This window comes from Microcebus murinus, chromosome 18 (genome assembly GCF_040939455.1).
Source record: "Microcebus murinus isolate Inina chromosome 18, M.murinus_Inina_mat1.0, whole genome shotgun sequence".
NCBI classification, from domain to species: Eukaryota; Metazoa; Chordata; class Mammalia; order Primates; family Cheirogaleidae; genus Microcebus; species Microcebus murinus.
Genome location: NC_134121.1, coordinates 47549325 through 47563973, shown reverse-complemented (window position 1 = coordinate 47563973; position 14649 = coordinate 47549325). Strand labels below are relative to the sequence as shown.

Genomic DNA, 14649 nt, shown 5'->3' with positions numbered 1-14649 from the left:
CTCTCCCCAGAGTGTCCCAGCGAGCCTTTTCCAATGCAAGGGGCAATCACGGGAGATCCATTCCTCCTCGTGACCCAGCATCCTGGCAGTTCTTTTATGAAGTATTCTAAAGGGGCCCATTTGCCCCCAGCTAGTGAGACCAGCAAATCTGTTTTTGGAGAAATCATCCTGACCATTGGGATGTTTTCCCAGTGTCCCCAAAAATTCTCACTAAGTGTCTCAGGCCATCTTATTAAAATGTGACTGAATTCCCTCCCTCCCAACACCTGGACAAAAACATACTCAGAAAATGCTATGTATACACACACACACACACACACACACACAGAGTACTGTTAAGAAAAATTATATAAAACGTGGAAATAAGCAAAGGTAATACTGGGTGTCTCTTCAGTGCAATGCAGGGTGTTGACTAGCAGACCCACCATGCTTATAGACTATCTGATTTTCTAGGAATGTATATCTTGGTTTAACTTGTGCTCCTTAGGATATTTTACAACTCTGTAAGAGTAGAGGTTAACTTGTAGAAAACCAATAGCAATGGAAATGATTCTTACTGAAAACAATGCTTATGATTCTTATGCACCAACAATGCCAGTGATTTCTGTCTCCTAGAAAAGGTAGCCCACAAAGGTTAAGGTTTATTGTCTTGTAGAACAGGCATTAACCAGTGAATCTATTAGCTAATTCATTCTAGCATTCCTTTGACTAACCAACTATAACTCTCCCTTCTTTGAATTCTCTTTCGAACTAGTCCTAACATCTTACTGGCTCCTCATTAATTAAGAAAAATAAAATCTTTGACACATGTTCATTTTATGTTTGTTATGGGAATCATACTTTTAACTCTTTGAAAATTATATTTTGACAATATGCATTTCAGAGCCTCCCTTTGGGGCAGAGAGGTCTAACAGAATGTGTACACACACAATCAGTAGAAATCAGTAGACTATGGTCCTAATTGAGTCACCCACTAATAGCTGGCCTTGGGTTAGTCATTTAACTCCTCTTAGCCTCAGTTTCTTCAATCCTAAGATTCCTACTATATTGTAACTATTTCTGTATCTGCCTTAACAACACTGCCACCCAATAGATTTTAAGTTCCTGGAGGCCTGCTCTGGCCTGCCTGCTCAGCTCCAGTTCTTGTCCAAAGAAGTTGCTCAGTAAATATGTATTGGAGCAAAGTGAAAGGTAGTGGACTGGATCAGGTTTTGTTTTGTTTTAAGCAACTGAGCTCATTTCTCAAAATTATGCACAGAATTCCAATATAGATCATGTAAATGCATTGCAACGGTTCCTCAGACAACTTAAACTTTCATTTTTCTCCCAAGAACACTAGATTATGTGTGGAATTCTTGAAGCACCTCCTGGAAGCCCCAGGTTTCCTCAGAGACTTGAGTCTGTCTAACTTCAAAGGCCTTGCCAAACTCTAAAAAATTCTATGTGTAGGAGGCCCATAAGTAACCTCTGGGGCTCCACCCTCTGACTTGATTACAACTTTAGCGTGTGAACATGAGGACTGTGGAGAGGGAATTATGATGTTGGTTGCAGGCCTGACCCTAGAGCATCAAGGTCACCTCTGAGGTGGGACAGTCTTGAGCCACGCAATGTCTGTAACGGGAGAAAAGTAGCTGCTAGATTCAGAACGCGTGAACGTTCGTAACAAACAATGCAACCCAAGGCTTCTCCCTCCAAGGGTTGGCTGCCCATCTCTTAGCCTTATAATTGCTCTCTCCCCAGGCAGATGCGAACACAGCCTCTCTTTATTGCCCCGTCAGAGAGTTCTGAGAGGAGCCTGAACTATTTTATCAATAGGTAGCTCCCTTCCTTTTTGGAGCTTCCATGGGAATTGGCATCCAGGGCAGTGATTCCAGATATAAATGGCATCGATTTTCACCAGGAGAGAAGCAGCAGGAGACCTCAGGAAGAGTTAGAAGAGGGACAAGGACCCGTGGGAGGTAGGGGCACTGTCAAATTATTTTTAAAGACTTTTCCCAGTCTACCCACTTAACCATCCATTCATTCTCAAATTAGCATTTCCTTGTGAGTCCTTGCCTTGTAGCCACAATAGAAAGCCCTGCCAGACACAAAATAAATAACAGCAGGCCCCTCCCAAGTGAATGGAGGTCCCTGACCCCAGAGGATAAAATGGGCTGCCAGGATTTGTCCTGTAGAAAGTCATGCCTGGGGAGTCATGGTTATCCAGTTCCCCTCATCCCCTCTTTTTGATGAATCACAGATTGATTTCATGAGAACCAATGATCCCCCCTACCCCATGATACCCCCAACCAAGCCCTGCTACCAGCACAGGCTCCCTGGAATGCAGTGGTTAAAAGTGACTGACTCATCAGAATTCCCTGCACTGGGCCCACGCAGATTCAATGAGCTGTTGCTCCGGGGCCACCCCTCCCTCCTGAACATGTGGAAGGAGTTTGGGCCTCTGTTCCCAGTCATTCACAAAGCCCATGTTCCTGCTCAGCCTCTGGGGCCCAGACTCAGCCCTGCAGGAGAAGTGGGGATATTCACCAGGATGTCACCGAAAGAATGAACTCTGACTGCCCCTTTCCTCTGACACTTTAGCCAGAGCCAGGAAACAAAGTGAATTGGCCCTGATCCTCACAGGATGGCTGTAAAGTTGAAATGAACTAATCCCTGAAAACTCTGAGCCCAACAGCTGATGCACAGAAAGCCCTCCATCAATGCTATGCTGCTGCTGCTGCTGCTGCTACAGTTGTTTTTATTGTTACTGTTTCTACTCTGAGTCTCGAGTTGTTTAGGGGAGGTAAATGATTTTTCCTTGAAGACATCATTCTACAAGACACTAGACACAGAGCTAAGCATGCCCTGAACTGGAAGGGGGGTGGGGGAGTGCAGGGTCAGAAAGTATCAGGCTAGAGAAGAATGATCAATTGTCAGATCTGGCTTCTAAATGGAGTTAGAAATATTAGTGTTCAAAAATCCAATGTAGGAGGGATGGCCAAGGAGCAAAGGCCAATGAGAAAAGATAGACAAGGCCAGCCAAGATGTTTGCCTGGAAAGTAGACATAGAAGGCTGTGGTTTGGCACATCAGCTTGAATCACAGAAACAGAAGAAAAGACAAAGGGTGGGAAAAACAGAGGAAAAAAAGGAAACAAGGAAGGGAGTTGGAACCCGTGGAAATCATAATGCGTCAATGGGGGCTATTTTGAGGACATGTTGTCCAACGAGACAGGATGTCAGAATGCAGGAACAGGCCACCCTAATGAGTCCACGGGACTTTAGGAGAAAGCTAACTCAGAGTGAGAGGTGTTTGGCGGGAAGGGAAGACGATTCATACTGCAAACACTATGAACATCTCTCTTACTGTCTGCCAGAGAGGAGTTCCAGCCTGGGACCCCTGCCCGGCTACTAACCTTTGACTGATCACTTCCCAATTAGGTCCATGGGGACAATAGGTGACTCAGATGGTGCCTGATCTTCCATTGTAGTCACCTGGCTGGGTGACTCACTGAAAAACAAAACATCTCATGCTAACTGCCCTATGTATATGCAAGTGGTTTCTCTAGAGCAAGTTTCTAAGAAAGTTTATTTTACTTTTGTTTCTTCCTTAAATGTAGTAGCAGCTAAGTAACCCAAGGAAGGGTAAGGAAACAAGAAGGTGGAGTTCAAGATAACATACACCTCTGTGTTCTGAGCAAAAAGCTCCAACAAGCATTGCCCAAACCAGTAGCAAACCCAAGCTCCTGTATTTCATCAAATCTAAGACTATGGATGTAGGATATATCCTGATTGCAGAGATTTTAAAAGTATATCAGAGCCAAGTACATATGGTATTTAACAATGGAAAGCATTTGGATATAATTTGCCTCCACCAATATTAAAATGTGTTATAGATTGACTTGTGTCCCTAAAAAAGGATACATTGAAGTCCTAAGCCCCTGTACCTGTGATTATGACCTTACATGGAGATAGGGTCTTTGCAGATGTAATCAAGCTGGGGTCATTAGAGTGGGCCCTAATCCAATATGACTTATGTCCTTACAAGAAGAGGAAAACATCACATGAAGATAGAGAAGATGCCATGTGGTGACAGAGGCAGAGATTGGAGTGATGCAGCTGAAAGTTAAGGAACACCAAGAAGTGCCAGCCACCACCAGAAGCTAGGAAGAGGCAAGGAAGGGTTCTTCCCAGAACTTCAGAGGGAGCATGGCCCTGCTGATGCCTTGATTTCAAGTTTTCTACCCTCCAGCAAGAATAAATTTCTGAGCTTGGTATGCTGGTGTGTGCCTGTAACTCCAGGTACTTGGGAGGTTGAAGCAGGAGGATCACTTCGGAGACCAGCCTGGGCAACATAGCAAGACCTATATCAACAATAAATAAATAAATAAGAATAAATTTCTGTTGTTTTAAGCCACCCAGTTTGTGGTACTTTGTTACAGCAGCCCTAAGAAACTAATAAAAATGAGTTTGCATTTTCATAGTTTATATGACCTCATTTTGAGGAACATTTGTCCTGAAATACTTTGCATGACTGAAAAATGCCAGCCTGGAATGAAAATCGTGCTCTGTTTAATCCACATGTGGATAAGGTTGGAAAAGTAGTTATTTTAGCTTTAGACTTTCCTACCAATAGATATCAGTGGTGCCAGCATTCATTCACTTGTTCATGTACTCAACAAATATTCATTGAGCATCTGCCTGTGCCAGGCACTCTCCTAGGCACTGGAGACACATTGTTGAACTAAACAAAGCCCCTACTCTTGTGAAATTTAAATTTTAGTGAGCAAGATGATAACAAAAACATACACAACAAAAAAAAAGAACAATTTCAAACAGTGGCAAATGCTGTAAGAAAATAAAGCAGGATAAAGGAATAGCAAACAATGAGGGTAAGGAGTCTCCTTTAGCGAACGGTCAGGAAAAGTCTGCAGAGCTGACATTTCAAAATGATGTTGTGGAGCGAATCATGGGAAGATCTAGGGCACAAGCATTCCAGAAAGAACCCAGGATGAGAGCTGGATGGATCTCAGCCTGTTAGGGAAATAGCAGGAAGAAAGAGAAAGGAAGCAGGAGAGAGGCACCGAGCCTGGAGAAGCAGTTAGGGACCAAAACACTAGAAAGCTACAGCCATGGTAGGGAATGTGGTTTCCCTTCTCCACGTGGTAAGAAGCCACTAGAGAAATTTGAGCAGAGGTGAGAAAGAAAAGATAATCCTGGCCCGCTGAGTGAGGACCGACAGGAGGGAAGCAAGAGGGAAAGAGACCAATTGGGCACTTATTAAAATAATCCAGGCAACAGATGGCAGTGGTTTGGATTTGGATGGTAGCAGTGGTCGGTGATGTGGTCAGACTCTAGATGTATTCCAAAACTCGCTAATGGATGGTATGTGGGGCATGAAGGTGTGAACAAATGTGACCCTGAAAGAGCCAATCCTTCAAGATAGACTAACTGGACCTAAATTTTAAATACAGCCAAGCGGCCATTTGCTGACTAGAGTTCACACACGTGCTCTGAGTTCCCTGAAAACCTGCACCTCTGTTCAACTTTGGGACTTCCAGAGCTAACCTGGACCAACCAATCGGCTCAGCTGCCTTGACCAATCAGGGCTCAGTTGTATCAACCAATCAGAATCAAGCGAGTTGGAATCCCTAATTTGCATAAACGAACCTGATTGGGAACCTTGACAGAACTTTCACAATAAAACCCGGAACTCCCTTTTTTCTCTGGAATGCACCTTTGTTTCATACCCAAGGAAGGCTGCATCTCCCGGGTTTGCAAACTGTTCACTGGAATAAAGTCTCTTTCATCCAAATCCTTTTTCAGAGAACTTTGTTCAGAAGGGAAAGACAGGAAGGATTTTGGCCTGAGCAAGTGGATTCTCTTTGGACAAAGCTCCAATGTTTCAACCACTGGTCATACCCTTTCACTGACCCCTCAGCCAGTAGGTCCTGCATTATAAATGAAGCCCGATCTTGTCTGGTTATCTTCTCCAACTGGGTTAATTAGGTAGCCAGATGCTGAAGACTGCACAAAGCCCATTAACACCCAGCCCCTGTGAAACTCGGTGAGGCAGGGACAGTAAACCAGTGGACACCGCGGTAGGGGAAGTATGCACATTGGTGGGAGACCTCAGGGCCAAAGCCACCCTTGCCATTCCGCTGGCCGTATGGCCTCAAGCACATCCTTTCATCTCCCTCATTCTCTCTAAGGCAAGTGCCTCTTTGATTCTGTGTCACAGCCCTATTCAAGAATTTATAACTGCTCCCTAGTATTTAACAGGTTGAACCCAGCCACATTAGCCATGCACTAGAGACCCCAGACAGCTACTCCCTTTCCCCCATGCTCCCAAGCTGTTAGGATTAAATGATGTAACCTACCTAAAAGAACCATCTCTAGTGGATGCTCAATAAATGTTCATTTCCTTCCCCCTCACCTTCACCTAGTCACTTCCTACACTAGGAATGTCCATGCCCCTCCCCTCCTCCTCAGGGCCTGATGTGAGAGGGCCATTGGTCTCTGACACCATATAGTAAGGAAACCACTCTGGCTGGGAGACAGGAGTCCACAGGGCTAGACCCCACCAATGCCACTAAGCTGGTTGTGTGACCTTGGGCAAGTCTCTTCGCCTCTTAGGAACTCCTTTTTGCTTTTCTGTAAAACAAACAGTGTCCAATTAGATGATCTTCAAGGTGCTGCCAGACCTGGAAGTGTCTATTCTTCCAGCCCGAAAGCGTCACCAGGGCAATTAATACTCTAGGAGGCCCAGCATCCCAGGGCCCAAGACCCCTCAAACAATGCACAAGTCGCCATTTCTTCCTAGTGGCCTAACTAGGATTTAACTCAAATGCTGCATCTCAAAGTTCTGGAAAATTTTATGCACACCAACCCCACCTCCCATCTGACTCATTCAGTATAGAAGAGGCAGGCCTGTACCAAGCTCCGTTGGAGGACCAGCCCAACAGTGCCCTGTGGGTGACCTCCTTGGCATCCAGTAGTCCAGTTCTGATTCCTCCCTCCCCCAGCTCATGTCCTGTGGGTGTGGACAGCGGGCAGCCCATCTTGGTAGGAAGGCAAATTAGTTCAACCATTTAGAGGACAAATTAGCAACAGCTATTAAAATTTAAATTTAAAATAGTCATGCCCTTTGACCCAGCAACTTTAGTTCAAGAAATTTAGTCTGTAGAAACACTTGAACAAAGGTGCATAGTAAATGAATAAGGATATCCCCTGTAGCTTTATTTGTAGTAGCAAATAATTAGGAATGACCCCAATGTCTGCCAACCGGGAATTGGTCATGTAAATTCTGATACAGCCACATAACAGCATGTCTTCTGGCTAGAATTATAGCTCTTGTGATAAGTAATGGAAAGCCACAAACCAACATAAAAAGATGCCTAGGCCATATTACTAAATGGCAATGATCCTATTGTGGATGATCCTGTTTGAGAAATAACAATAATGATAAATAATTATATATGTTGACATATACATAGGGAAAAAAACTCTGTCAACAGTGGTTATCTTTAAGGACAAGACTATAAGGAACTTGTACTTCCTACATTATTATATTTCTATACTGTCTAGCTTATTCTTTTTTTACAGCAAGCTGAATTACTTTTTTAAGATAAAAGAAAATTAAAGCTAATTTTATTTATTTATTTTTCCGACCAACTCACTCACTGACCCAGTCTCCTAAAGCTAATTTTAAATGTCCTCTGTTCTGCCTCCCTTTTTACATTTGCATTTATTTAAACATATGCTCCCCAAGGTCTTCTACAAACTACACCATCAGTATCAAAACCTCTCAGAACCCCAAAGCTCAGCAGGAACACTAGAATGAACTTTGGAATTTGGGGTGGACAGGGAGATGTTGGTCAAAGGATATGAAACTTCAGTTGGGCAAGTTAAGTTCAAGAGATCTACTGCACAACAGGGTGACTATGGTTAATAACAATGTATCCTCCACCTGAAAATTCCTGAGTAGATTTTAAGTGTTCTCATCACAAATAATTGATAAGCATGTGAGGTAATGCATATGTTAATTAACTTGATTTTTAGCCATTCCACAATGTGTACATATTTTAAAACATCATGTATATCATAAAGAAATAAAATTTAAGTTTTCAATTTTAAAAATTAATAATAATAAAAGAGAATAGAAAAATAAGAATAAACTTTGTCCAGCCCACTAGCCTTCAAGAGCTACCCAGGCCACAGTGTGGTCTGTTCTGAACTTGTGAAAGTCCCAGGAGGGAGACACCATGCTCCCCTCCACTGGGGAGTTGGTCAAACATGCTCCTCGGGGCGGCTCCAGTCAAGGTTTAATCTGGAGTTTATCATGTGTCCTGGCTAAAACAGGGGTTTGGAACCATCAGTGGATCTCATAGACCAGGTTTTCTCTATCCAAAAAATGCCCTTAGCAAAGAGATTTAGGATCAACTACAGGGACTTTTAAAGTGGCTCTTGAATGTTCCTTTTGCCAAACTTCTGGAGCTATCTTCTAGTGCAATGTTTTTCAGGCTTGATTTTAACCACAGGACCTCCCTTTTATTCTCAAAGAAATCCTTGCATGAAATTCCAAGTTATTAATCAGTCAAAGGAGAAACTTCAGTTGAAGGTGGGGAGGGACAGGAGCAAACCTTGGTGTCTCCCTTCATCTTATCCTTCACGGGCTCTGCAGCCCCTGAGACACCAAGAGATGAGTGCCAGAGGTAAGATACCTGTTCAAAGTCACCCAGCAAGTTGATGAGAAAGCCTGCAGAACCATGAATCGGATGTAGGTTTCTTATATGTGGACCCACAGTTCTTTTCACACTGAGATATTTATTTATTTATTTATTTATTTATATATGAAAGGAAGTATCGTATAACACAAGTTTAGGTAAAGGAATACACACACACATGTGAAAATTATATAAGCAAGGGGAAAATGTCTGAGTACAATATACCACCTGATTAATAGTGGACATGATAGGGGAGTAGAATTAGAAAGGAATCAGCAATTTTACTCTCCAATGTTTGACTTTCTTATGATGAGCATGAATCAACTCATTCTTCCCTTGAATGTTTAAACATCTTCACTAACTGAACTAAGAAACTGAACTAAGGAACAGGGAGGGGTGAATAAGTAGTCTTTTTATGGGAACATGACAGAAAAACAGAAAGGAAGACTGTTCTTTTGGGTTGTTTTGTCAGAGATGCTACCAAAATAAAAGAAGGTAGAATAGCCCCAGGTTTACTTAACAGCTTTTGCCTCCAAGGATTCTGACATACTGCACTTGGCCACAAAATATCTATTGATCTTAGGACCAAGAATAATAAAAGTGTTGCTTGCTGCAAAATCCTATCCAATATCCTGATGTCTTTAACTACTTAGCACTTGGTATATCTACTGGACTATATATGGCAAATACATCTATACAATAAGAAAATTTAGAAATTGGGCCAGGAACACCACTAATCATAGCACTCTGGAAGGCCAAGGCGGGAGGATCACTTAGTTCAGGAGTTAGAGACCAGCCTGAACAAGAGTGAGACCCTGTCTCTACTAAAAAGAGAAAAAATTAGCCAGGTGTGGTGGCACATGCCTGTAGCCACTAAGGAGGCTGAAGCAGGAGGATCACATGAGCCCAGGAGTTAGAGGTTGCAGTGAGCTATGATGACACCACTGCCCTCTAGCCCAACCAACAGAGCAAGACCCTGACTCCAAAATAAGAAAAAGAAAAAGGAAAATAGAAGTTGAAAGCTGGATGGCATCTTCAGAGTTTAAAGGATCATAGATCTAGCCCCACTGCTTTCAGGATAATGTTTCAACACTTGAGGATGATGCCTTAGGTAGCCTCTTAGAGTTATTGATACACGCAACATGGATCAATACATCCCAAATACATTATGATAAGTGAAAGAAGCCAGACTGAAAGGCTACACACTGTATGATTTCATTTATATGACATTCTGTGAAACACAGAACTGTAGGAACAGGAAACAGATCAGTGGTTGTCAGGGACTAGAGACAGAGGTAGGGAATTGATTATGAAAGAGCTTGAGGGAATTTTGGGGAGCAATGGAAATATTCTGTGTCTTGATTATGCTGATGGTTACTTGAACTTATACATCTGTCAAAATTCATAGAACTGTACACCTAAACAGGATGAATGTTTTTGCACATAAATAATACTTCAACAACCTAACTTTTAAAAAAAAAATGTTTCTGGTAAGACTGTGTGTATGGAAAGAAAGGCAGATTTTGTCATTTTTTGCTGGAGAATCTCACATTTTGATAAATGCCAGCAGTTTACATAGGAGGAATAGGCAGTTTCAAACAGCATCATTTCTCTGCTCCCACCTTCATTTCCACTAGTGGCCTGAGCTCCATCAGGCAGAATTATCTTCCCACTTAGGAAGAGCCAAGGTTCAGGGAAAGGGAGACGAGGTGATGGGGTTAAGCTGCAGGCCCGCTCTGTGGGCAGAGCAAGGGCTGGGTAAAGCCATGTGGTTTAGCCCCATAGCAGCTCAGTCACTCTGCCAATTAATTATCTGTCTGATTCATGAGTTGTGGTTCTTGTGGGCACGCTTCCTGGCCATTCCTGCCAACAAGGGCAGAAATATTCTTGGGGCTGAGAGGGGATGATAACCAGAGATCCCAAGTGGGGTGGGGAGTTGCGGAAGAGGAATTTCTATTAGGAAATTCTAGAGTCATACCCAGGCTCCCCCTCCTTACTCTCACCTCCTTGCCCCTTCTTCTGGTCTCCCCACTTATGGAGACCTCCTCCACTCCTCACCTTTGCCCGCCCAATAAAGGAGAATGTTGTTCTCCTGATGGCTCCTCCCAGAAGAGGAAAAAAGGGCAGACACTTCACAGAGGATCCCTTGAGTTTCTAGCACCTTCAGATCAGAGGTGCAAATGGTACCACAGTACAGCAGTCCAAATGCCCAAAGAATGCATGGTCTCGGCTGTACTTTGTGTATCCTCCAGAACATTCCCACCTGAGAATCTTTACAGAACGATGCAAATATTCAAACATTGGTTTTCTTCAGGTGAGGCACGTCACCTCCAGATGCCATAGCATCCCATAGACATTTATTTTGCTGCCTATGTGCCAGGCACTGGGCATAGAGTTTTGAATAAAATAGACATGTCCCTCTCGTGGAACTGGAATCTTGCAGATGCTGTTTACCTTCCTCCGTTCCCAGAGACAAGGCTTGAGGTTTTCTCATAGATAGAGCCTCTCTACTTTTTGGCCTCTTCTGCCGATTCTTGTTGGGTCAGAGTGGCTGAGGTATGCCAAACCACCCATGAGAAAGGGGCCGAAAGAAGAAGGGCCCTGCTCACAGAGGTGTGGGCAAAAGGACCCCATCAGTCTCACTCTGGGAGCCTGCCTAGTGCTCATGCATGAAGCAGTAACAGCTCTTGCCTCCAGTACACTGTAGATCACGTGGATGGGAAGAATAATGACAAGAGTAGTTGCCATTTACTGAATACTTATTTTGTGCCTTTGTCTCATTTAATCAGCATAATCACAGAGTTATTGTTTTCTCCACTTTACAGATGAGGAAACTGAGGATCCAAGAGATTAGGTAACTTAAGTTCACACAGCCAATAAGGGGCAAAATCAAGAACCAAACCTACATCCGACTGACTTTAAACCATAGCTGTCCCTTTCCCCAGTTAACAAGGCTTTCTCCCAAATTTTTCTAAGACTTGAGGAGTCCAACAAAGGGTTTCAACTGGAGAATTTCTTTTCTTTTTTCTTTTTTGTTTTTTTGAGACAGAGTCTCACTCTGCCACCTGGGCTAGAGTGCCGTGTCATCAGCCTAGCTCACAGCAACCTCACATTCATAGGCCCAAGCGATCCTCCTACCTCAGCCTCCCAAGTAGCTGGGACTACTCGGTGGGTACACGCCACCACACCTGGCTAATTTCATATATATATATATATATGTATGTATATATTTATGTATATATACACACATATATACACACACACATATATACACACACATACACACACACATATATATATATTAGTTGTCCAGCTAATTTCTTTCTATTTATAGTAGAGACGGGGTCTCACTCTTGCTCAGGCTGGTTTCGAACTCCTGACCTTGAGCGATCCTCCCGCCTCAGCCTTCCAGAGTGCTAGGATTACAGGCATGAGCCACTACCCCGGCCGAGAATTTCTAAGATATAAAGTCCGGTAGAGAAATAAGCACCTCAGCTCTGAATTAAACAAGTTAGAAATAAAAACCTAAATATGGGGAAGCCACAAAACCCAGTACTTCTTAGGTGAAGCTAAAAAGACCATCTTTGTACATAAAATCAAAAAAACTTAATGCTATCCCCCAACAACCTTTCAACAACCTACCCACACCAGACTCTCCTACTCTAGGACAGCCTCTCTCTGCCATCCCCAACCCCACCCAGTTCTTTCTGTGTCCCTTCAACACTTTGTGTCCCAACACAATTCCATGCTCATCCCACAACCTGCTTCCCCAAGGACCTAATGATATCTGCAACCCTGCTACCACCACTGGGATAGCGGATGTAAAAATGATAGAATTTGCTTGGGGGTGGGGGGTGGTTATTACTCTGGAAGTCTGATTCTAGAGCCCCTGCTCTTAAACACTACTCTACCCTGCCTCTCAGAAGGGGTCCGGGGCTAGTTCAGCACAACCCATCACACTCCTGGAATCGCCCCCATCACAAGATAAATCTGTGAACAGATTGCCTAAATGATCTTTAATGCAAACTTAAGTATGTGAATGCAGTAGAATCCTACATGGACCATTACAACTGTGTGAACCAGACCAAGGTAAGATATACTGGGGCTCCAGAGAGGTGGGGGAAAGGGAGGGAGACACCAAAATAATATATACACTCTTCATCTTCACTAACATCAAGCCAAGCACCAGCTAGGCACTGTCTTATGTTACCTCATAACTTCCAAAACTGTAAGAAAATATAATGATTACACTCAGAATTGAACTTAGAAAACTGTGGATGTAAAAATTTTTTACATGAAAGCAAAAATTGTTCTGAGTTCATGGAAGCCGGCATCTCTGCAGGAGGAAGCTGAGTTGCCCTGCATCTCACCAAAGGCTCTCACATCTCCCAGGGCAAAGTGCTGGACACTCTATTTCCCAGCAAAGGTCATCAGGCTGCTCCCTGCAAGCTAAAGATACCAGGTGACCTGTTTTAGTCTCTACCACACGGGAAGTTCAACAGTAACAACTTCAACAGCTCGGTATACATCGACTGCAACTCTTCCAAGATATTCTTACCCTGTCTGGTATCTGCCTGTGCATACATAGAAGATTCTTGAAGGCGGTCGATCGCCAAAGTATTTCAGAATAGTCTGTCTTTCAAATGGACTTATCAATAAATCTTAACCTTGAAAACAGTTCCTTCTGCAGGGTCTAAATTGCTTTATGAGTACTTTATGAGCACATTAAAAGTACATATATGTACTCTTGTGGTGTCCTCAGAAAGGAGTGGCCCCAGGGAACCAGGAACCAGAGCCCAAGATCCCCAAGGGCTCCGGAAAGATGACCGACAGCACCCCAGGGTTGTGCCCGCTCTATGCCTCCATCCCTGACCCCGGCAATGAGGAGGCCACATGTCGCCTGCCTAGGCGGCTGATGGTGTGCGCAGCAGCAAGGGAGACAAAGGCAGGGATGCAAGCCAGCCCAAGGGAGCCTCGCTGTGGCTCCCCAAATACACCAGAGATTTTGGGGGTGCAAGGTTTGTCCCGGAAGCAGAGGCACCGCTGCCACCCGGGGACACTGCAGGAGGCAGAGCCCTCATCCTGCTCCAAAACATGCCTGCACGGAGCCACCAAGTTAAAAAATAAATAAATAAATAACTTGGAAGAAAGTGTAACACTCGGAGAAAAAGCAAATGTGGAGTAGCTGGCAAACCCGCGCGCGCGCACGCCCTCGCTGCAGAAGCTACAGACGCATCCCTCGGCCAACGCGCGGGAGCAGCCCCGGGAAGCCCCACCTCGCCTCTGCTACCCCGGCCAGTCTCGGGCCAGTCTTCCTTAGCCCGGTGGGACCACCGGCGACGCGCGCCCAGGAGCCGAACTCCGGGCTCCGAGACGCGCCCACCGCACCGCGCGCGCCGAGGGCGCCCGGGGAAGGCGCCCAACCTGGCTGACAGCTTCGGAGTCCCGGAGGACCGGCCCCCGGGCGCCGCGCGCCCCCCAGCCGCTCCCCCGCGGGGCCGGGAGGGCCCCCAGCACTTGGAGCGCACGCCCGCGGGACCCGCCAGCAAGGCTTCCGCGGCTCCAAGTCTGCAAACTGGACGGCGATGCGGATCCCGGGAGAGGCGCGTCCCCGCGGCGCGGGAGCTCACTCACCTCCGACGCCGACGCCCGCCAGCGCCCCCAGCGCCAGCAGAGCCGCCCAGAGCCGCCCGGGCCGCGGCCGCGCTCGCATCTCGCCCGCCGCCCGCCGCGCTGCGCCCGCCCCACGGCAACCAGCGCGGCCGCCGCCGCTTTTCCCGCAGCGGGAGGGGAGGGGAGGGGACGCGGTGGGTGGGACGCAACGGGGCGGGCCGCGGACTCGCGCTTCCTCCCCTCGGGCCCTTTTCTGGACCCTGCGCCGGGGAGGGAGCGGTGGGAAACCGCGACTCCTCTCAGCGCCTCGCCTCCGCCCACGGGGATCCGCCT

The 14649-nt window shown here is 45.5% G+C and overlaps 1 protein-coding gene across 2 annotated transcripts in view; it reads right to left on the bottom strand.

Annotated features, from left to right (window-relative positions):
- The window catches only part of ITGB3 (integrin subunit beta 3), a 52621-nt gene extending 38136 nt beyond the window's left edge, over nucleotides 1–14485 (bottom strand). For both annotated transcript variants that reach the window (XM_012751082.3, XM_075994658.1), the window contains exon 1: nucleotides 14338–14485. In XM_012751082.3, the coding sequence (XP_012606536.1) occupies nucleotides 14338–14416 (79 nt within the window). In that variant the 5' untranslated portion in view covers nucleotides 14417–14485. The remainder of the gene's footprint in view (nucleotides 1–14337) is intronic.
- Nucleotides 14486–14649: the final 164 nt, after the last annotated feature.